Source organism: Myotis lucifugus, unplaced genomic scaffold, assembly GCF_000147115.1.
Source record: "Myotis lucifugus unplaced genomic scaffold, Myoluc2.0 scaffold_55, whole genome shotgun sequence".
Lineage (NCBI taxonomy): Eukaryota > Metazoa > Chordata > Mammalia > Chiroptera > Vespertilionidae > Myotis > Myotis lucifugus.
Genome location: NW_005871103.1, coordinates 2,393,523 through 2,417,318, shown reverse-complemented (window position 1 = coordinate 2,417,318; position 23,796 = coordinate 2,393,523). Strand labels below are relative to the sequence as shown.

The 23,796-nt window shown below is 43.6% G+C and overlaps 1 protein-coding gene across 1 annotated transcript in view; it reads right to left on the bottom strand.

Annotated features, from left to right (window-relative positions):
* The window catches only part of ADAMTS9 (ADAM metallopeptidase with thrombospondin type 1 motif 9), a 162,070-nt gene that overhangs the window by 60,709 nt on the left and 77,565 nt on the right, over window positions 1-23,796 (bottom strand). Inside the window, 8 exon segments of the mRNA XM_023754048.1 lie at window positions 8,397-8,573; window positions 10,805-10,966; window positions 15,213-15,226; window positions 15,229-15,481; window positions 17,399-17,566; window positions 17,702-17,806; window positions 19,466-19,588; window positions 22,740-22,904. Coding sequence (XP_023609816.1) covers window positions 8,397-8,573; window positions 10,805-10,966; window positions 15,213-15,226; window positions 15,229-15,481; window positions 17,399-17,566; window positions 17,702-17,806; window positions 19,466-19,588; window positions 22,740-22,904 — 1,167 coding nt within the window.

The window sequence follows — 23,796 nt, the reverse complement described above, 5'->3', positions numbered from 1 at the left end:
CTCCTGTAGCTTAGCTTCTGCTCAAGAAATAGTGTGGCGATATCTCACTGCAGTTCATCTGCTTTATTTCAACCATAGTTATTAATGTGAGATAACTTTTTAATACATTTTAATTTCATTATTTTTCAGAGTTCACTTGTACATGACAGCATACACGTTCTACAACAACCCTCATCTCCACAAACATCTGCAGACCCCCCTAACTGGCTTTAACAAAACCTAATCTATCATCCCCAGTATCTGTACATCTCTGAGTGAAGAAAACACTTCGATTTATAACCTCCCGTTACTGAAGTTCTCTTTACATGTTACAATGTCAGAAACATCAACTAATGTGTGCTTAATACTGGATGCTTTTTCCCCTTCCTCGGAATCTCCTAGCAGGCCCAAATTTTGCTCTTTACGGCTTGTTTTAATTTTAAGAGAAACAATGATCTCATATTCATCCCCTTATACCTCTGAGCAAAATTCATAAAAGGCTCAATAATCCCAGAATGCTTTAAGTAGCTACAAACTGAGAGGACAGAAAATCTTAGGTAGTAGACATTCTTTCCACAGAAGTTGCATTTCACCACCTCACCACTAAACAGTAATAGGAGGAGACTATAGCTTAGTAAAACCAGAGCTTTGAAAGTCAGGAAGGCTCTGGCTCAAATTCTGCATCAGCCACTTCCCAGCAGTGTGACTGGAAACCAACTGGCTAATTTCTCTGATGGTGCTAACTCCACCAGATAGAGAGGGTTAAGTTAGATTATGTGTGTGAACTGCTCTACATAATTCCTAGCGAAAAGTAAATGCTTCAAAATGTGATTGGAGCAATTAAAAAAACACAAAAGTCCTCCTATGATGATGGAGAGACATACATTGTGCAAAATTAAAGGAGGGAAAAGCAGCTCTTTGTGGATGAAGCTACCCATTTCATCCCCTTTCTGAGATAGCTCAGAGGACTGTGGGCTCAGGGAGAACTTTTGAATAATTTCCCATTTTAGTGCACAGACCACCTAAGAGTAAGAATAATAAATTCATGAGAGCGTTAAAAAACAAAACAAAACACAAAAAACCAACCCCATCTGAATGGTTTATAGTTTAATTCAGGGCATTGCTTTAGAGTCTAAAGGAAAAAACCAAATTGTATCTGGCCACTGGAAAAGGGAATTGAAGACATCATTAGCCAATCTGCAGCCAATGTTGTTGCATAAATTTTAATTTCTGGGGGACATCAGTATGGAGCATTAATGGGAGTGAACCCAAGGGTTTTCTTAACACTGTGGATGCCAAATCTTGGGAAGTTAAGTGATGACAGTGACAGTGATGGAGGCAACTCTTCCTCGACTGTGCTCCTTTGGAAGTGTCTTTGAAACACAGCCCTGCAAAGCTGATGGCTCAGCCTCCACCTACTGGGCTCAGCACCTGTGCAAAGCTGCCTTCCGGAAACTCTCCTTCAAAGGAGGGGCCTCTTGGGCTTCAGGCTTCCACCAGGTAGCTACCTGTGTTCTCCACTGTGGCCTTCTCCTGACGAGCATCAATCAAGCCCTGCCCTTCCAGCCCACTGCACACATAAACATTCTTCTCCTTAACTGAACTTACTGCCAGGATGAACTTGAACTCTGAGCTGCATAAGAGGAACATCTGTTTTAACAGCTGCTTTGACATCGAGGCCTGGGAGTAACTACTCCCAAGACAGCTGGTTCTGATAGTCTTTCTTTTTTATTGTCCTCTGCTTTTTCTAGCGCCCAGCTGTCAGGGAACACCCACGGAAGTGTTCCAGAACAAAGGCACAGAACAGCAGGGCAAGAGGATGCCACGCACTGCGGGGACAGGCATCTTAATAGGGCCCCCTCTCTGCTGAGACAGGGCTTTTCTCGCCACTTGTTTTTATAAGTTTATTGGCTTCTTTGCCGGTTTGTTATGAATTGCTGAAGAGGCACTGTTGCCTAGGTTGCCCCGTCCAGTATGGTAGTCACCAGCCACAGGTGGCTGCTTGAACTTAGAGGAATTACAATGAAATAAAATTCAAAATGCACTTCCTAGTTGAACTTGGCCACATTTCAAGTGCTCAATGTTAGCCACATGTGGCTAGCGGCTTGATGTTGGGGAGCAAAGCCAGACATTTCCCTCACTGCAGAGCGTTGCTGGGCTGTGCTGGCCAAGGCATAGCCTCTTCCTGAGGAGAAAGGGGGTGCAGATCTGGCTAAGAATGATGGCTTTGTAGGGAGTATGTACTGATTATCGTCCATACATCTTCCTGTGCACTCTCTCCTAGGCCGCCCCGGTTCTATTTTATAAATTTCTGGAAAGGGAAGTTGTGGTCATTAAAACCATCCATGGAAATGATCCCAGTTTAGAGGAAGCAACAACAAGAAGCAAAGGCGGTAGGTGGCAATGCACACTTTCCAGACATTGGTACCCACTGAGTAACAGAGCGGGGTTTGCTCTTGGCCACAGCTCCCCACACGTGTTGGGGGCTGGGAACCCCAGCAGGGAGCGGCAGGGAGCCAGGCCCTCCAGTTATCCTGGCTTCCAAGCCACTCAACTCACTTCTGGGTTCTAGTGTAAAAGCGAATAGAAGCATATTCCCTGCTGGGAGGTTTTTAAAGGTTTCATGCCATTAGCCAGGGAGCATTTAACCTGGAAAATGATTGGGCAAGTATATATTTAAAAGGAAAGATAGGATCAATAATTTGTATTTATTAAACAAAGTTCATTAGCAGCAAAATATCTCTATCTCTATATATCTATATCTTTATTAACCCCCCCCCCCCTCAGGGATGGGCAAAAGTAGATTTACAGTTGTGAGTACATGAAAGTATGAAAGTTTATTCTTGTATTATTATTTATTTGTTATTATAATTAACCTTCTTTTGCCCACCCTGTGTGTATATATGTGTGTGTGATACACACACACACACACACACACACACACACATATATATATATATATATATATATATATATATATATCCTAATAGCAATATGAATTTTTTTATTTCTATGGTTTAGTGAGGCTTCCAGGAAAAAAAGGGTCAGTTCTTTAATTACATGTGTAATTTTATTCCTTTAATACCAGATTTTCTCTCTCCACTGGAATGAATAGCTCTGCCTTGTTCATGCTGCATCTCAGCACCTAGAACAGTGCTGAAAAATGAATGACTTCTATTTTTTTTAAGGAATTACCCAGAACTTTTACTTCCTCCTCATAAAATAAATCTTCCCGGACTGCCTTTACTGGTCAGGATTCCCCACCAGCCAATTAGACTTGGACTCAACCTCGCCTCCCACTCCACATTCCAGTTCCCAATCCTCTCCATTCCAGAGGGCGCCTCTGGTGTGAGTCAGCAGAGGCCCACTTCTCCTCAGGCCTAGGAGCCCTCCACCCCTGCTGCCCCGGCCCCGCCCCCGCCTTTGGACTTTTTAAAACTGTAAAAGTGGAAACCTGTCAAGCTCTCATGAAATATCAGCTGTCAGAGGCAGGAACAGAGTCTGAGACAGCAAACAATCACTAAAAACTAGGAAAAAAGTCAGCTAAGTTTTATCTCCAATGAACTAGATGCAGCCAGTACTGGGCTTGTTTTGAAGACATTTTTAAATGAGTGGTTTAGAGACTTAATCTACACTAAATTCAGGTAAACTTAGTAATTTCACATGTTGTGGTGTTATATCAAAAACTATCTCATTTTTTATACTTCATATTGGTAATCCAGATAATATGTTTCTTATTTTTTTTAAAAAGCTACTAAGCAGTATGTTTAAGATGTGTCTTTGTTAGTAAAAAAAAATCTCATATTTATAAACAATGCATATGCATTTAATGTGCTGTTCCTCTCGGTCTAATCTTTGCATCCTCCTCCTAATCTGGCTAACATGATTTCTTGAAAACGTAAGAGAAATGTGTTTTGCCACCCCCTAAACATAACCGGTGTTTGAAGTGTTCATAACTGCTGGTTATGAGAGCTGGCTGATAACAGGACTAAACGGGGATTTCCTGTCATTGGAGTGACAGGGACAGTCAACACTAGCTCAGGAAGGTTGAGGTGAGATGGAGTTTGAATGTTAGGCATATCCTTTATCAAATATGAACAGGAGTTTAAAAATCTCATTATGAACATGGGGTGTTTGTTTCAATCAAAATAAGCAGGACTAATACAGTGAGTATACTGACACTGAAGTCTCATCACTAAAGTAGATAATCACATAGATCATTAAAAACACCTCCCTCACAGGGTAACCTGGGTTAAATGTGATGTGTTCTTGCTTAACGTGGCTTGGTACACAGTTAATACTCAATAAATGTCAGCTATGATCAGATGCTTTCAAGAATTATTAGTTTCACCTTATAAAGTTATAAAGTTATTATATTCTCCTAGTCAGCACCTTATAAAAATGTCAAACTCATATAGGAACTCCCTTATTTTGATCCTTTCACCCTCAATCACCATAACAAATTACAATGAAAACTGGAGGCTCAGTAGGGAATGTGGCACCAGTAGGTGTCTGGGCTCATCTGTATGATTTATGATTTTTCTCTTAAAACTTCTAAGCATATTGTTACAGTGTTTCGTTTATTTTTCTTTAATAAGAAATGATTTCTGAAATGTATTGCAGGCGAACAAATAACTGACAAATGTGGAAGTATTTTACAGTTATCTGAACACAAGAATAAGGTCTGATGACTTTCGGGGAGCTTTTTCCTATACCGAGCTCCTCTTACATGTGCAGAACCATTTGTTCTAATCACACGCTGTCTTCTGGCTGTGCTTTATCATTCTCTATAAATTCACTAAATGGAGCATTCCTATTTCATCGTTCAGACTCAGTGAATCTTACTGTGGTATTAGTAAAAGGAAAAGAAAACAAATGTTAAGCCCCAGATATTTTTGTTTATATCACTAAGCATCATTTCCAATTCAAAAATATTTTTTAATGTATGCCTTTGGAGTATACGCTTTAAACTGTCCAATTACATAAAGCTTGTCATTTGGCTACACAGAGTTGGAGAGGAATGGAACAGGTTGCAGGGGATATACTAGTACAAAATTAAACTGTATCCTTTAAAACCAAAAGAAACACACAATGCCTTTCTAGTTCACATCGCCTATTTGACTTTACAGCCTACTGATAAACACCGATTTAAACAATTGTATATAAAATTAAATAACGTGGAAAAATAAATTATACTTTATTATATAAACACATTGAAATCTGTACTGCTCAAAATATTCAGATAATACCATGCTTGGCTGCTTAAAGCTGTATTCAGAAAATATGGTAGAGATGTTTACAATCTTTATTATTTTGCTAGAGAGAGATTCAGTGAAGTGATAAAATAGCTGATGTCAAACATTTCCTCCTTCTACCTACAGGAGCTGCAAACTTTAATATGAAAATGAGGTAGACAAAATTCATAAGTTGGCCACGCAGAAACAAAAGCACAGCTCCTTCATAAATTCTCATTGTTCGGGTTGACAAACATTATTCCACATCACCTAACGCAAGGCTCAGAGACTGCTGTTTAGGTTTGTCATGGAAAACACGAACGAGCAATTTCTCCTAGGCAAGAACAGTAGGCAAGATGGCCAGCCAGCAGATACACGGAGCACGGCGAAAGAGGGGTGCAATGGGACCAGCTTGCAGGGGTGACCTCACTCACCTAGCCCCCGTTTTCACTTTAATTATCTGATGAGTCAGCTGACTCCAGAAGGCTGCAGGTTTTTAACCTACTTTGGGCTGCGTTTGATAGTACAGAGCCCTCTTTCCAATGCACCCCTCTAGTCAGGGGCGTGTGTACTCACTACAGTCCGCAGCTGGGCGGCTGCAGGAACCACCCAAAGGCCTACCAGTGGAAGAACCTGATTTCAGTAACAAAACAGTACCGACTAAGAGTGCAAGGACACGTGAAAAGGTGGACAGAGAAGGCTGAATTTTTGGAGGGTGTTTCTTATAATCATGACTTAGTCCACAGTGACTTGAGGCAGAACTAAGGGTCTAGAACAGGTTTGAACCCTATGTTTACGGGAGCTTCCTTTTAGAGACTGAAGCCATGCTAACAGTCATTTGGAGTTTCTTTCCTAAATATTGCTCCTTAGTTGAAATTGATTTACGGGCTGTCTCCATGTTGGCCTTGGGAAGGCCTACTTGCTCAGGGGCCACTGCTTCTGGACACCACCTCCAGCATGGGAGTGCGTGGGGACAGACGAGAAAGCAAGTGGCCGAAGGACTGTTACCCTTGGTCTCTCAGAAACCTAGTGTGCTTTCCTTTGAAAGCAACTTGCTAGCACCTCAAATGTACTTTTTGTTGTTAATTTCACTGTCAGTTACAATGGTGGAGCACCATTGGAGTGGCTTTATGGCTAATAACACAATTCACTGAGGTATGCTTAAATTAAGAATTACTATGAAATTGTACCAAAGCATCCATAAAAATCAATAAAAGTAAAACAAAAATCCTACCCTAAGAATCTAAAAGACTTACAGATATTTAAGTAATATATTACAAATGTATATATTTAAATAAAATGCTTTTGATTTAAATTTTTAAAAACCACAGTTAAAAGCCTTGCAGGAGTGGGCTTGCTCCTAGACTGCAGAGGTATTTAAATATATATTTGAATAATGATCACTTTACAAAGGAAGCACTAAAATCAGAAGCAGCAAAATGTGTGTAACAGAGGATGAAAATCTCTGTTTTTCTCTCTATGTGTTTCAGAAAACTCTTTGTAGGCCCAAGAAGAACAACTATAGTAAAAATAATGTAAAGTATTCAGTTAAATTAAATAGCAGATCATAATTTTAAAATTTAAGCACTTAAGCTCTTAAAATATGTGGGGGAGGGTGGTGATCCTGTGTAAAAAAGTTTGAGCTGAATTTAGAAAGGATTCTAAGAAGAGAACGCTATGGGAAATCAATATATGTTATATAGTGTATCACAGGGTAAACCTACGTTTGCCTGACCCTGTATATATACTATACAATATATATTACATTATTGTATTATAGTGGGTATACACACAGACACACACCCTCTGACGTTTAGATGTTTTTTGGTCAAATAAAAGAAACACAACTTATTAGAGGGCTAGCAGATTTTTTGAAACATAACTTGGCTGCGGTGGCGTGGGCTGAACAAACAGGGTGTAAATATACGGGCCCAAGAGGGAGAATTTCATGAGGAATAATATGTGATGGTGACTTGGGGAAGTTAAGAATGCCAGAGGATGTGCCTGGCATTCTAAGCACATTCCTACGTGCCAGTACTGCGGGCGAGATGCTCCAGGTGAAATGTACGTCTGATTCTGGCACTTCTAAGCTCTTCAGCAAAATCCTCACAGCCCAGGGGATAGCGCCCGTTGAGATGGCACGCTGAACGCCTCTAGAGTCCTACTTACTACAAGGTGCAGTGGTTATATCACTGTGTTCAACCTGGGACACGGCAACCTTGACTTAGAAGCGTCAACAGGTAGGAGCCATGTCACGTCAGTTAATCTGCTCTTTAGCTGGTTCCAGGAATAGTTACTACTCCTAGAACCATATGAAAAAAATTCTGGGTATGACCTAATATATTGTCATTTCAGCTTCGGTGCAATTAATGTGTTTACAGGAATGTTTAGTACATTTACTTGAAACGGCCCTAATGGCTCCACAAGTTACGGCACAACTTCGCCAGCGGATTGTTTTGACAGAGCTGATCCTTCTGTTTGCCAAGAGCTGCCCCGGACTTCTGCCCAGTGCGGAGCGGCAAGGCAGTCTCACCGTGCCCGCTAAGCGCTTAGCAAAGGAAGCCTAGGTCCAAAGCAAAAAATGGTCTCGAATGGGCTTTGTGTCTTCGTGGAAGAAAGAGAACATTTCAGACACGGTGAAAAGCACCAGGTCACGGAGTCCATGTTGCTCTTTTGCATTTCCAAATGACTTCAGTCTATTTTATGGGCACAACCTTTGAGGTGACTGTGGTGGGAGGTGTACCTGAGTCACTGCAGAAAACATTGCTTTGGCCTCAATAAGCAGGCATTTTCCCCAAAGTCAAAACCACCATAGCTAAGGAAAGGAAGGCCCGCCTGCTAGTGAGCTGTCTGTGTAAATCAGTTTGGAGCTGACCAACTACCTTAAGTTACTTAGTTCGTTTCTTTTAAAAAATCCAAACGTACCTCATCTAGTTCTTCTAGGGAAGGAAGCTACTCCCTGGCAGGAGGCACATGCATTCTTCAGCGTACCTTTGGCAACCTCACACAAAGCCATTCTGTTGGGTATCGATATGAAGAAAACAACAGCCCGCTTATCGCCAGGGAATGAATGTCCTTGTGAGCATGACAACCGCCTGCCGCAGAGGAGGGCCTCAGAACGCCGCGGAATTGGGTGTATAGCTAGACAGTCTGGCTAACGAACATTAAGAGTTAGGGCCGTACCGAACTCCAAGGGCCGGTGCTCCATGCCGCGTCTTGGGGACAAGCGTGCGGGTTACACCGCTCCCGGTCCGGAGGCTTGTCCAGAATTTCACAGCTCAGATCTGGAAAGCGCTCCCCGCTGGGCCGCTGACAGACCACCAGCCTGGTTCGCAGGCCTCCGCCACAGAGCTTAGAACACTGCACAGAGGCAAAGGGAGGCGACAGTTAGCTGTCTGAACAGCCAATGGCAAACTTTCTTTTCCCATAAGAAGTTTTTCTCAGCCAAACTCTACCCTGGCACAGGGCAAGCAAGCCTCTGGACAAAAGCACTCTGACTTATCCACAGCACACCTACAACACACTGGCGCCTTCTGGCTCAGCGGGGGACCGCTTACCCAGGGCTTTGTCTCCCCCTGCTCGGAAGCTCTCAGAGACATGATCTCACCCTGAGGAGAGAATAATCATTTGCCCTATTTCACATGTGGGGCAACTAAGCTTAAGAGAGGTTAATTAATCTGTTAAGGTACATTTCATAGCAAGAGTTTAGACTAAGATTACAGTGTAAAACCAAACATCAAATATGCGAAACACCACACAGTTCCACCTAAAGGAAATACTAATGACTTGGCAAGTTTGACTTCCTGGCAACCTCTCAGAAGCTGCGCCAACCTCTGGCTGTTCTGGGATGCCAATCTTTACGAGAAGCTATTTTACGTTATCTCCCAATCTTAGCACCACTCTGACCCTCCCCGAGGATGAACACCCAGCATGACGGGTTGCTGGATCGGGTTCTGACTCCTGGCTGGATGCGAACTTCCGAGGCAGAGACGAGATGTGTTTCTTGGAGGGAACCCCTGTGCTCACTTCCAGGAACACGGACGGGCGGCCTCCCTGCTGTGCCAGGGCCAGATCTCCCGCAGAATCCGGATGATCTGGTCCGTGCTGACAGCAAGCATCCCGCCAATGCCTGCCCTCTCCTGGCTCCAGTCCAATGACAGAAGCTTAATCATGGGCCCCACAGGACACAGCTTTTGAGGAGTTTTGGGAAAACCATGATACACGACTCTCAAAGCCTGACTCCCCCTTCCTGCCTTTCAGCCAAGCCCTCCAGAATGACGCACTGTCAACGAAAGTCAACAGAAACCTCCATGTGACTGCCCAGGACTACTGGGCTGCGTGCGTGAAACTGTGACATGTGGACACGATTCCCGTTAGCCAGGGGCACTAGTGGGCCCAACCACTTCATTTGCCTCCCCACCACCCCCTTGGCACTGGGGTCTCCAAGATGTTAATCCTCATGTTTTATTTTATAAACTAGAGGCCCAATGCATGAAATTCGTGCAAGAGTAGGCCTTCCTTCCCCCGGCTGCCAGCACCGGCTTCCTCCGGCACCCGGGACCCGGGCTTCCCTCGCAGCCTTGGCTTCATCCAAAAGGTTGTCCTAATTAGCATATTACACTTTTATTATTATAAATTGTACAGTCAAGACAGAAACACTCAAGAAGCTTTAAATATGTGATTTCTCTGTAAATTCAAAAGTAGAGAGATATCTTCTTGGTTAGTTAAACACAAAACAATAACTATATAAGCCTTACATGCAATAGTGGTCGAAAGCCCATTTAATAATGATAGTAATGCTAATCATAATAATAATTATTACTACTACTAATAACTTGTATCATAGCAGTTGACTTTGATTGAAGGCTATGTGCTAGGCATTTGACATGCACTCTCTCAAATAACAGTCATGATTATTATGAAGTTGATGCCATTATCATTCCCATGTTTAGAAGAGGATACAGATGTTTGGCAACGTTACAAGGCTGGGACTGGTACCCAGTTTTCTCTGGTCCAAATACTCTATCGTCTTTCATCAGTCATAGCAGGCAACTCTTTAGAAAGGTCTAAAAGGTAACAGCTGAAGAATTTCATTATTTGAGAATACAGCTAATTATTCACTCCCATGTTTAAAATGAGTCACCTTTGATAGGAAGAACAGAACCTATTAATTCTGGTTTTATCTGGGGTTTGAAATAATGACAGATTACACCATGAGAATAAGAGTGTATCAAAAGACCCCAAAACTATGAAGATGGCAACATTTCCATTGACGAATTTTACATACATTTTCAATCACTTTTAAAGATTCCTCCATTTTTTAACCAGCAGGGGTTAACAATTTAAATTAGCATTTATCTGCATTTTTTCCTCATTTTTCTAACCTGCTTAATCAAGCTGTCTATAATTGATCAAAAACACACTTTTAAAGTAGTCTAGCATTAAGACAGGTCTCCTAGTTAATTCCAAAATAAAGAAGCTTTAACTGGAGCTAGTTCTTCTTCCTTCAAATAAACTATGAACAATAACACAACTTGGTCAGCAAAATTACTGTTTTTTCCAAAGCACGTACAAAGGGACTTTACTCTCACCTCTCCCCAGCTGCCATAAGTCCACTGCGGACACGGGCCGGACTCGCAGGCTCTTTGCTCATCCGGTTTGATTCTCTCCACACAGTCACTTGCGGGGTATCCGTTCTCATCCTGACATACAACGACACGCCGCTGGGACCCGCCAGCACAGGTACTAGAACACTGAACACATCAGACATCAGTCAACAGATCAATCCTCATCTCGATTTCCATTTTAGGATCATAAAAAACAGCTGATGGGAAGGTCAGAGGCAAGTAGGGCAGAAACTGTTCACAATGGACAGAAAGCAATTGTGAGAACTTCCCTTCTGTGAGGTTGTTTAATGTGCAAGTCTTAAAATAAATACCCCGAGGGCAGAAACGTGCTTCTCCTTTGCATGCGTTAGGCCTTGAGCAGGTGTCCGATAAATGTCCAATGGACATTTATAAACCTTTATTTATACATGTCAGTGTTCAGTACGTGTCTATGAGTGATAATGTGCTGTGGTTTCCAAAGCAGCCTTATTTATGCTCCTCCTTTATCTTCTCCTGGCCTCTGACAGGTGCACAGGTGTGGACTGACCCCACAGTCTACTGAGAAAGTCTTTTCTTTCCAAAACTCCAAGTGCTCATTTAGAACCAACTTGGGGCTTCCCTTACAGCACGGGAGTCAAATGACATGCTTAACGAATAGCCAGTTGTGGAAACGAAGCTTTCATGTTAACTCATTCACTTACATAGAGCACCACTTAGACATCAGTTTCTCACAAGTCATGTTCCCATCTCTCCCTTCATAATAGGGTCTGCTTTCCTGGCGGATGGTAGCAAGGTTTGTTTCCTTCCTTACTTCTATTTCCCAATGAACCCCCTTGAATTCCATAGGGACCAACCTCTCTCCGGATGGAGGCTCAGTCTAGCACTCCCTCTCATGGTTGTTCCTAGAATTATGTTTGCATTGCAGCTAGGTTCCCACGCGGGCTTCTCATAGCTCTCTTATTTATCTACAACTTCAGTGTGTTTTTCTTCTCATAACTTCGTTATCTTTTGAAACCCATGTGTTTGCTAGTATCCTTCACTCTGACCCCTAACAGTTTGCCTATGTGATAACCATCTAGTCCTCAGAGCAAAGCAATTCCCACGAGTTACCATCTCCAATGCATTTGCAACAATGTTTTGAGTTCCGGGTTCTGGTGGCTGACTTGTGCTTTCTATCAAACCTCAGCCCACACCTGCGTTATTTCAAAATACCTGCCAATACTGCTTCTTGCTGGTCAGCTTTTTCTTATAACGATGTGAATGTACTTTGCTTATTCCATTGGACCTCAGTTCAATTTCCTTACCTATGCTTGTTAAAATATGAGTGGCTTAAAAATATATTGGGTTTAATTTTAAAACATGTATAAAGGAAGAAAATAGATTTATGAATTCTGTCTGAGAAAATATTTAGGTAATTTTTGATTACCTAAATTTTTGAATGTTTTAAAATATTCTACCTCTATGTTCAGATGGTCTGGTACACTTACTCTAAACTTGAAAATATCTGTTTTCTACTTTTTAAACAGCTCAATCCATAATAAAAAACACAGAGAACTATTATTTTAATTAGCTTTGTTTGGGGACGAGAATTTAAAATGTTTGGGAGGCTCTTCCATATGTAAATAGTTTTGGGATATATCTTCTGGCCCTTGAATTTTTCCCTTCATAATAAAATCTTGTATCATTCCTTTATTAAGCCTCCTGTGAGTGTTATGGCCCCACAAAATGGTCAACTCCTCGAGGGAGGGCTCAATGGCATCACGCACATCCCTGTGACTCCCACGACACTGGTCTCAGGTTTTATTGCTGGTTCCATTCACATTTCTGGAATCGATACCTCTATAAGCCACAGGCTACCCCCTTCAATACAGCCCAGGGGAGCAAGGACGGGTCCCTCATTTATAGCTCCATTGGCCAATCAGATGCTTCCTCCTGAGGCTCTGAAGGAAAGGTGGAGAGAGTGCTCCTCGGGGGCCAAGCAATTGAACCGCCCAGCCCTGAAATCACACCGCACATTTCCAAACCCAGGGCGGGCTTGGGTCTGTCTCCTCCCACACACACGTGGAGTGTTGCCCGGGAACAGTGCCCAGGTTGCAGAATTTCTTGTGGCCCCTCTTTTGTTAACAAGTTTCCTATTCTCTTTAGATGACATATTTTTCTAGGTAGATGTTGAACAAAGCCCTGCTCCTATTATCCCCACTACACAAAACAAGGAAAAATGGCCTTTAGAAAACCAAGAGGTAGGAACATCTTACCTGGGGGCCATGTATTTCCCCTGCAGCACAACTCTCTTGTAAGGCCTGTCTATTAAGATACTCTGCCCATCCCTGGTCAAGCTGTAAGTGGAACAAGCTGGACCAATCAGACTCACCTGGGAATTTGAATACTGAGTAGAGTAACTCAAGGGTGGTTCAGAGGTGAAAGGGATTCATTAAGACAGAATCCCCTTAAAGAAGTTATTCTTTAGTTACTGGTCCAGCTAGATCAGGATTTGGCAAACCCCAGCCCGAGGGCCAAATCGAGGGCCAAATCTGGCCTGCCACCTGTTTTTATAAATAAAGTTTTATTGAAAAACAGCCATGCCTGCCCATGTATTGTCTGTGCCTGCTTTTGCGCTGCTACAGCAGCAGAGCTGGTTAGTTGTGTCAGAGACTGTATGGTCCACAGAGATAAAAATGTCACTAGCTGGCCCTTCGCAGAAGAAAACTGCCAAACCCTGAGCTAGATCCCCGAAGGTGCTCGGGTCCCTGCTTGTGCTGGGGCTAAGTGAATGCTTTTACTTGAGTCAGTTTTTGTTTATTTTGCTTGCAACCAGAGACCCCTAATTGAGAGCACACAGAAAACCTCACACAGGGTTTGTGAAATCGAGTGTAAAACGAGGTCCTTACTCTAGAATCAAGTATAAACTTGACATTCCCATTCTCTCGTGTCCATGATTCTTCGCTGCCTTTTCTGCCACGGAGGCAGGAAGACCCCCGCACACTCCTGAGAGGAGGTCAGGCAGCACAGGCCGGCCTGAAAAATCATGGTCCTTAACTTAGAAAAAAATCCCCGAACAAAAAACAGGCACACTGGGGGGAAGAATGGTGCTGCCCACTGCTGCAAAAAGGTTACCTAATCCTCCCTAATTGGGAACTCTGCCCAGGGCAGAAGCATTCAGTCTGAAAGGAATGCACTTTCCCAAATGCAGTCCCAAATAAGAACAGCTGTCAAATGTTTTTTAAAACTTCCTAGTGCTCTCCTTAGAACACACATGCATGCGTTCCGTACTCTTCAATCAGAAAAACTGTGGGACACCCTGTGGTTACCTCTCTTAGTCACCCTTTGATTCCCTTCTGAGCCAGGCGAAGGGAGACAAGCAGGAAGCAAGCCAGGCGCAGGAGATGGCAAAGGTCCAGCCACTTGGCCGAGAGACAACCTACACTCGCAAATGTGCCGCGGCTGATCAGAAATCCCGGAGCGTCGGTGTGACTCCCTGAACAACCACGTGAGAAACAGACAGCCTCCTTCTAATCCTTTTTAGTCCACACATAATTATACACAATTAGCAGGACTAGAAGGAAACGTAGCAAATCATTAAAAAGAAGACCCCGAGTGACGGGTAAGCCCTGGCTCTGCAGGCCGTGCTTCCTGGCTCCCTGTGGTTTCATGAGACATGGCCAGTAACCACAATGTAATCTCTTTTTTTTTGGAAAATCATTTAGTAAAAAATAAAACATTCCAAAGCATATCTTTTCTTTGAATACTGGCTATTTTTCAAGGTCTCCTCAATTTGAAGGACAATGGTAATAATAAAGATGATTGCTGACATCTATTGAGGTCTCCCTCTGTGGCATGCAGAGTGCCAAGCACTTTATTGGCATGGTTGCATTTGATTCTTACAGCCCAGCAAAGCCAGAATGATGGTTCACTTTGTTTTACAGATGAGGAAACAGGCTCGAAGAGTATGCTACTTCCCCTTTCAGCTCAGATTTCACCCGGCCTCGTGTGTCACCCACCCCTCACTCAGGACAATGATCTACTGCCACATGCTCTGACACCTCACGGGTCTGGGAAATAGCGAAAAGGAAAATGAGGCTCGCGAAGCGCTCCAAAAAGTGCCTCTGCCCCTTTAACGCCCCCAGGCTCCGGCATCACGGCCTTCACAGTGCCTTCTTGAGGCCACTGCACTCAGCAGGGACACTCCCTTCTCCCCCCAAAGGGAGCTTGTGACACCTTCTCAGGGACTGCAATGAACCCACTGCAGTTCACCCCCAAAACAAGCGAAAATGCATGTCAGCCCTTGTGAGAAAAAATGCTCCAAAGGTGCTTCTAGTCCATGCCCCACTGCACCCCCAACACTGCCTCCAGTGGGAGATGAAGACAAATTAGGAAAAGCCTCAGTCATACTCACTGCTCCCCAGGGCCGGTCCTCCACTGGTTCCCCCCGAGCACGTGGGTCTGGCTGGGGCCGAGGCTCCTGGGGTGATAGCCCGCGTTCTGGAAAGGGTGCTGAGCAAGGCCCCGGTCTGGGGCCTGGCGCGGGCACGGTGGCAGCGAGCAGTCCTGCGCGGTTTCTGGGATATAATCTGAGTCACACTGGCTCTGATCAATCACGTGGTCACTGTAGTCCACACACATCACTTGCCGGGTCGTCCTACCGTGCCCACACGTCACGGAACACTAGAGGGAACGGTCGGGAGGAGAAGGGGTCAGTCACTCGGCAGTCAGGAATTCATGAATGTGCATGTTTTGTAAATTGCCCCCTCACCCAGTTGACCAGGTCAAAACCTTGGTGTCATCCTTGTCTCCTCCCTTTTCTTCCCACCCCATACCATTTCACTGAGAAATGATTTAGCTCAGAGGTCAAAACATAACCCCAGCCCAGCCACTTCTCACCACCTCCTCCATCACCTCTCTCGTCCAAGCCATCATCTGCCCTTGCCGGGACTACTGCAGTAGCTTTCTATGTGGGCTCCTGCTTATAACCTTGACCCTGTCCCCAGGTCTGCTATCTCTATATCACAAACAGTGACCCTTGCAAACAAAAGCCTGCCATGTCATGCCCTCCAGTGACTCTCCAATTCCTCATCCTGGCAGCTGACATGCCTCATCCCGGTCCCTTTCCCACAAGTGGCTGAGTACTGGGCGTTGGAGCAAAAGACTGTAGAAATGTTATTAGAATCAGCCGCTAGCTGGACAGCAATCCACTTTCTACGGTCATGTCAGAGAACGTCTTCTTCCCCGTTGGACATTAGTCAAGGTCCAAAGTCCTTACTTGAATTATGGACCCTTAGTGATACGGCCACCAGCTATCGCTTTGACGCACCTCCTATCACTCCCCACTCCCTGCGTTCCAGCCAAATGGCCTTTTGGATGCTTCGTTAACCCGCCAAGGACACGCACATCTCAGGCCAGTGCACCTGCTGTACCACGAGCACCCACGTGGCTTACTCCCTCATTCCCTCAGTCCTGCTCAATCAACGTCAGTCCTTTCCCGACCACCTTGTCTGAGAGCACGTCCCAGCTTTCTCTAGGCCATTCCTCTGCTAAAGTATCCCTGCACTTACCAGTATCACTCCCTGTTCTATATCATATACCTATTTCTCATTTTCTCAGTGATTGAAATAATCTCCATGAAGGCAAGGACTTTATTATTGGTTGTTCACTGCTCTTTGTACAGTGAGCTTTAACAAATAACTGCTGGTAAACAGTTGTATCCGACGTATGTATGTATGTTTGGAGACTCAAAGAATGAGGATGAGATTATCTATCATTTATTGAGCACTACTTTGTGCTACATATTTGAACATATATAATCTCAAATAATTCCCACCACAACCTTGAAGGTAGGTATTTTTTGGTCTTCTTTGAAGAGCAGAAGAAACTAAGGCTCCAGGTCTTTAACCAGACAGCTCAAGGTCATGCAGCCAGTAAATGACAACGTCTGGATGCTTACACAGCTCTGTCTGAATCTACCTCTCAAATTTTATATACATTATGATATCTTTGACATATTAGCCTTCGTTTTCCTCCTGATGTCTCCTTGCCTATCCTCAGTTTTGTATTTCCTGGACTCGCCTATCCTCAGTTTGTATTTCCTGGACCCTGGTTTTGACAAGGCAGAAAGCAGAAGCTGCCTGAAGACAAAGTTTTTTTTACTTTGGAAAATCCCGTCGATGGTGCCTGGTGTGCACGGGGGCCAGGTCGCAGTCCCGGAGGAGGGGTCTCACTGCCTGCTCTTGGCAGGGAAGCCCAGAGCCACTGGCCTCCAAGGGACCGCAGGATGCAGGAGGCACCCAGACATCGCCCTTTGGGTCCCATACACACCTAGGACATTCTGATGTGACTGGTTTCCATTCAGCCCCACCGGAGAGGGGCTTGTGTCCATTGTAAATTGATTTACATGTTTTTTTTAAATGTGCATTTCTTGTACACCTGGCTAAGATTTACACCAGCTGCACATATATGAAGCACAACAAGTGAAATCACAATCTAAGTCCAATTCTAAAATATTACCCATCGACATCTGAGACCTCCTATTAGTTCCCCCATTACTGCTCCCCAATCCTTCCCCAGTCCCCAAATTCTCTCGCTTACAGGGCTCCAGTCCAAAGCCTTCCACTGGCCACAGGGGGTCCCCACACATTCCTCCTCTGCCAGTGGTCGCGGCAGGGCCTGGCAGGCGCTCTCGTCAGCCACGGAGCCGTCCTCTTCCCGGCAGCTGACATACCTCATCCGGGTCCCCTTCCCACAGGTGGCTGAGCACTGGGTGTTGGAGAAAAATCATGCAGAGATGTTACTGGAGGCGGTCGCTACCTGGACAGTGATCCACTTTCCATGGTCATGTCAGAGAGCACCTTCCCCCCGCCACCCTCCAGCTCCTCCCACCGGATTTCTTACTGGAGTCCAAGACCCAAATCGCCACTGGGTTCTTGGGGCACCGTGCGTGTTCCTCCTTGCTTCGGGGGCAGCCGGCGGAGGGTGACAAGGTGGCAATTCGCAGTCCTAGATGTGAGAAGGGGGGACACCAGTTACCTTTACGTCAGTGCACTCTTTCATGGCATGGCAAAGAAAAATAGAAAAACTGAAAATTCTAACACTTCAGATTTGTGTGTGATTTTGAGAGATATCAAGTAACATGCTATCTGTCAGCACCAATTTCTTTTTTTAAAAAAACTTTAAAAAAATCATTGATTTATGGAAAGAGTGAAAAGGGGGGGGTGGGAGATAAAAAGAGAGAGAAAGAGAAAAACATCAATGTAACAGGGAAACATCGATTGGCTGCCTCCCATATGCATCCTGACTGGGGATTGAACCCGTGACCTTTCAGTGAACTGGATAGAACTCCAATCAACTGAGCCGCACTGGCCAAGGCCAGCCCCAATTTCGTTAACTATAAATGGAATATAATTTGAGTCAATTTGTGGGTGCCTTTTAGGGGTCTACTTAATGATTTTAATACCATATTTACTAACCTGTTCAAGTGGAAAGAGGAAAAAATATTGTAAAATGGCAGATAAGTTGGGAAAGAGCAGAATATCCTTTTAAAATGATCAATTGTTAATTTTTCAAAATTCTGAAGGCCAAACGTTGTTCCCAAACTTCAATTAGTTTCCTCATCAGAATTCGCTGATCATGAGCATGTTTTTGTGTAGAGAGATATATGTTTGCACATGCACATATATGCTTCTTATAAATTTTACTGATATAAAGGATATGCAGCATACAATTTACAAATAACAATAAAGTATAGAATTCTTCATTTAAAATTCCATACAGTCAATTGATTCTCACAGAATAGTTTTGATGATTTTTGCTAAACTCTGCAATCTGTTGACAAACTATGGTTGTAATTGCCAGACAAGTGTAGTTTTGACATAAATGTTAGTTGGTGTTTTGTTTACTTTTAAGCATAAGGTGAAAGTGAAACAATAAAGATGTATGTACAAACTTGGCTCATTCACCAATGACATAAACGATTTCTTTGCTAAACCAGATAGTGATTTTCAAATACCGGAAAAATATTTTTTTAATTTTTGTGCTATTCATAATGTATCAGATACAGACACTAGACTATTTAAGTTTTATTTGCATGATTGCTATTTTCTCCATTACCTTCTTACATCTAAACAATCAACAAAACAGTGAATAAAACCCTGGAATATGTAGTATTTGCTGACTTCTGTGCTGTAAATACTCTCACAAAGGCTAGTCCAAGCCACCAACTTGATGTCAAGTTGGGCAGAGATATACAGTAGCCGTTGTTATACAGTATTTCCAGCACACAGACACACGCAGAACCTCAAGAGCACAGTCGATAGTGAAATGCAGGAACAAGCCAGCACCAGGACCTGCTGCCTGAACATACAACACTATTTGCTGAACCTTACATTGAAAATAGCATCACACAATCAACATTTGCCATCCATTAAGAATCAGAATCAAACCTACATACATTTCAAATGACCAGAGAAGAACAAAACTGGTACATCAAAATACTAGATTAAAAATGTAACAAATAAGTAAATCCAGAACAATTTAATCAACGGTTTTCTCTACCTACATATTTACCTATGAAAAGACTTGCCTATGAAAAGAACCTCTAGGAAATTTTGGCATCTCAGTGCCCAAAGCCAATAAGGGAGTTGAACGAAGGAGACTCACCTGGACCTCAGCTGGTCTAGCTGCTGCGTTGCAGACATTGACATCCACCACTGACACGCCATAGGTCCCAACGATGCATTGCACCACTCTGTGCTGGTATCCCCGTCCACAAGTGACACTGCACTGGGGGAAAGAAACAAAACACAAGTATATACAATTCAGCAACATTTCTTTCGCTTACTTTCCACATAACATTCTACAAGAGAAAAAGTAGTTCCATCACTGTGGGCCAGAGTGTAGGCACCCAAAGAAATTAGGTAAAGGTAGGCAATCCTGCTTTGTACAAATTATCATAACACTTGAAATTATTTCTATCTCCATTGAAATTATATCTGTAGGAGTTCAGTTCCTTAACTGTGAACCGTGGAAAAAGAAGAGTACATTTCAATAATTTTTACACCTTTCACACTATAGTTACCAGAACCATGAAAAATAGTATGGTAAGTCCTCAAAGAATTTAATATAGCAATTCCTCTTTTGGGTATATATCCAAAATAATTGGAGCAGAGTCTCAAAGAGAGATTAATATACTCACATGTTTATAGCAGCATTAGTCACAATAGCCAAAAAATGAAAGCAACCCAAGTGTCCTTCAACAGATGAACGCATAAGCAAAGTGTGATACATACTTACAATGGATTGCTATTCAGCCTTAAAACTTTTAGGAAGAAAATGATGATACTATGCCAATGAAATAATCCAGTCCCAATAGGACAAATAATAATGATTCTACTTCCAGAGGCATCCAGAATAGTCAAATGCACAGAGAAAGTTGACTAGTGGTTGCCAGGGGCTGGGTGGAGGGCAAATGGGCAGTTAATTAATGGGTAGAGTTTTTTTTTTAATTTAATTCTCACCCAAGGATATTTTTTTATTGATTTGAGAAAGGGATAGAGAGAAACATTGATGTGAGAAAGAAATATTAATTGGTTGCCACCTGTATGTATGCTCCCCAAGTGGGGATTGAGCCCTACAACCTTTTGGTGTATGGGCTGATGCTCCAACCAACTGAGCCACCTGGCCAGGGCAATGGGTAGAGTTTTCGTTTTGCAAGAGGAAAAGTTCTGGATATTGGTTGCACAGCGATGTAAATATACTCAAGACTATTGAACTATACACTTACAAATGGTTAGGATGGTAAATTTTATGTTATCTGTATTTTACCACAATTACAAAATTTTAAATAATGGGATAAGGACTTGAATAGACATTTTTCCAAAGAATATATACAAATGGCCAACAAGCTCATGAAAAGATGGTCAACAAGTCCTTAGGGAAATACAAGTCAACACCTTAGGTGTCATAATTAAAAAGTGGGAAAATAAGAAGTGTTGGCAAGGATGTAGATAAACTGGAACCTTTGTGTATTACTGGTAGAAATGTAAAAGGGTGCAGGTTCTGTGGAAACCTGGTGGTTAAAACGTTAAACCCAGAATGATCACATAACTTATCAACACTACTCTTAGGTATATACCCCAAAGAATTGAAATCAGGTACTAAAAGAACACTCATTCATAGCAGCACTATTCACAATATCCAAGATGTGTGAATAACCCAAATATCCAATGAGGGATGACTGAATAAACAAGCATGGTATATCCACACAATGGAATATTACACAGCCATAAAAAGGAACAGAGTAAAGAGGTGTGTTACAATGTGGGTCACCCCTAAAAACATTATGCTATGTAAAAGAGCCAGACACAAAAGGTCCAATATTGCATGATCCCATTTATATGAAATACTTAGAATAAATAAATACATGGAGGCAGAAAGCAGACTGTGGGCTCCAGGGGCTCCAGGGAGGAGTAATCAGGGAGTAACTGCTCAGTGAGTGTTCTGGGGGCCATGAGAATGTTCTGGAAGTAGACACAGGTGGTGGTTGCACACTATGAACGCACTAAATGACACTGACTTGTTCACTTTAAAGTGGTTAATTTTGTACATGAATTTTACTTCAATTAAAAACACCCAAGTCTAATCTTAATATTACAAAAATACTTCTTATAAAAATATTATAAGAAAATCATATACATATTAATAATGTAATCTCTGCAATGCAGAGTTAGAAGTATGTTTGGTTTTCTTCTTTTTGCTAAATAACATTTAGCAAAATTATTCTTATGAACAGGCATGAGTCTTAAACAATATTTTAAAAAACAATATTCTGTTACCCTGAATTGCATGTTCAGGCAAAGGAAGATCAAATTTCTAGCTAGGATTGGTCTGGTGTGGACAGGAGTAAAAACAGGTCCAGCAGTTCTAACAGATGTTATCTTCCAATCTTACCAGCGACCCTGAGCTGTGCATCTTTCCTCTGAGGACTCCCTAAGAGTTATGTGGATGGAGACAAAAAGGAGGCGAGATTAGAGGTGGGCGTGGACGCTCCCTGTGTATGCAGAGTGATCAGCCATGTTTTGACTGGGGACGCTGGGCGATGGGGAGCATTTGGAAGCGTGTCGATGCTAATGACAGAAACCGCAGGCATGGAAACGAAGATGTCAGCTGGAGGGATGAAGTGGCTGAAGCTGGGGCTGGACCGCGCGGAAGGTGAGTCATTCTTTAAGATATTACGTAAGTGACAGCAGACAGCTGTTTTGCTTCCCCTGGGAACCCAGAGAGCTACTGAAATAGGACCAGAATGCTTTTTGCTTCCATATTGGGAAGGACTTAATCTCAAGAGCAGTGGCTTCTCCACTGCAAGCGCCAGGGAGACTTCCACTGTCTCCTTTAAGAGCAGGTCTAGTCAAGAGTTAAAACCCACTCGGAAGAGATTCTTGCAAAGCGAGATGATTCTGCAGCCTCTGACCTGACGAATCTGTTTGAACAGTCTGACTTACTTAGGAGAGGTGAGCTTTGGAAACACGACAAGGGGAGCCACAATGTCCCATCCAAATCCCCCTCCAGACCCTTCTGCCTAAGATGCTGGGGCTGGGCCCTTTTTCTGTGACAGACACACAGGACACAGGAGAGGACAACAGCTGCCAGACTCCTGATCTGTTGTGACAAGTTCCAATGCTCGTGTCTCAATCTGGTTTTAATCCCAGACAGTAGACAGGCACGTGGGTCTGTCCAGGGGACAGTCGGCTGCAGGAGGGCCAGGGCAACCCTGGGAAGTGGGGTAAAATGGGTGCAGAGTTTCTCCTGCTGGGCCCAGAGCACAAAGGCCCAGGGCAGTCAGACCCAGCGGCGAGGTCTGCCGTTGGCATGCCCGCTGTAAGCGCTCTCCAGGTGAAAGGAAAGAATGCAGTTAAGAACTTTATCTTTGAAATACCTGTCCCCAGGGACCCGCCTGCCAGGACGCACATTCTGGCTGCTGACAGGTCTGCACGGAGGCTGGCTTGGTCTGAGGGTCACAGATTCTGTCGTCTAATTGATCTTCACCGAACTGACACCAGACCTGCCGGTGCTTGTGCCCTTCCCCGCAGGTGACCAAGCACTGCAACGAAAGCACAGCCAGTCAGGCCCACTTCTCAGCACCTGTGGGGTCCCGGGCCACTCCTGACCAGCAGGAACAGGAGTGCTCTTTCCCACAGCAATTCCTCTCTCTCAGCACCCTGAGAGATAGGGAGGCTCATTCACTCATTCATTCATTCATTCATTCATTCATTCACTCTGTATTTATACAGATTCCAGAAGAAACTTGACACAGCATTATGCTCTGAAGCAGGGGTCCTCAAACTTTTTAAGCAGGGGGCCAGTTCACTGTCCCTCAGACCGTTGGAAGGCCAGACTATAGTTAAAAAAAAAAAACTATGAACAAATTCCTATGCACACTGCACATATCTTATTTTGAAGTAAAAAAACAAAACGGGAACAAATACAATATTTGTATTTGCATGTGGCCCGCGGGCCGTAGTTTGAGGACCCCTGCTCTGAAGTATTGAAGAGCAGCATTCACAGTTTTCTAGCGAGGGAGTTAAGTGTGGGGAATTGAGTCCGACCAACCTGGGTTTTAATTCAGAGGTCAAGTGACCTCTGTACCTCAGTTTCTCATCTGTACCAGGGGGACAATAGTGCCTACTGCCAAGACTTGTGAAAACTAAGTGAAAACAAACCCAACTAAAGTGCTTACCCCATGTTTATCTAGTAAATCTATACTAATAATAGAGGAACATGCAAATTGTCTGGTACACAGTCACAGTAACAACCAAACAGGAGGCTGCATGGGGCGACAAGGCTGGCAGGAGTGTTAGTGAGGGACGACCAAACTACTGAACAGCAGGCTGCATGGGGTGACCAGGCTGGCAGGGGGGTTAGTGAGGGACGACCAAATGACTGAACAGCAGGCTTTGTGGGACGACCAGGCCAGCAGGGTGGGCAGTTGGGGG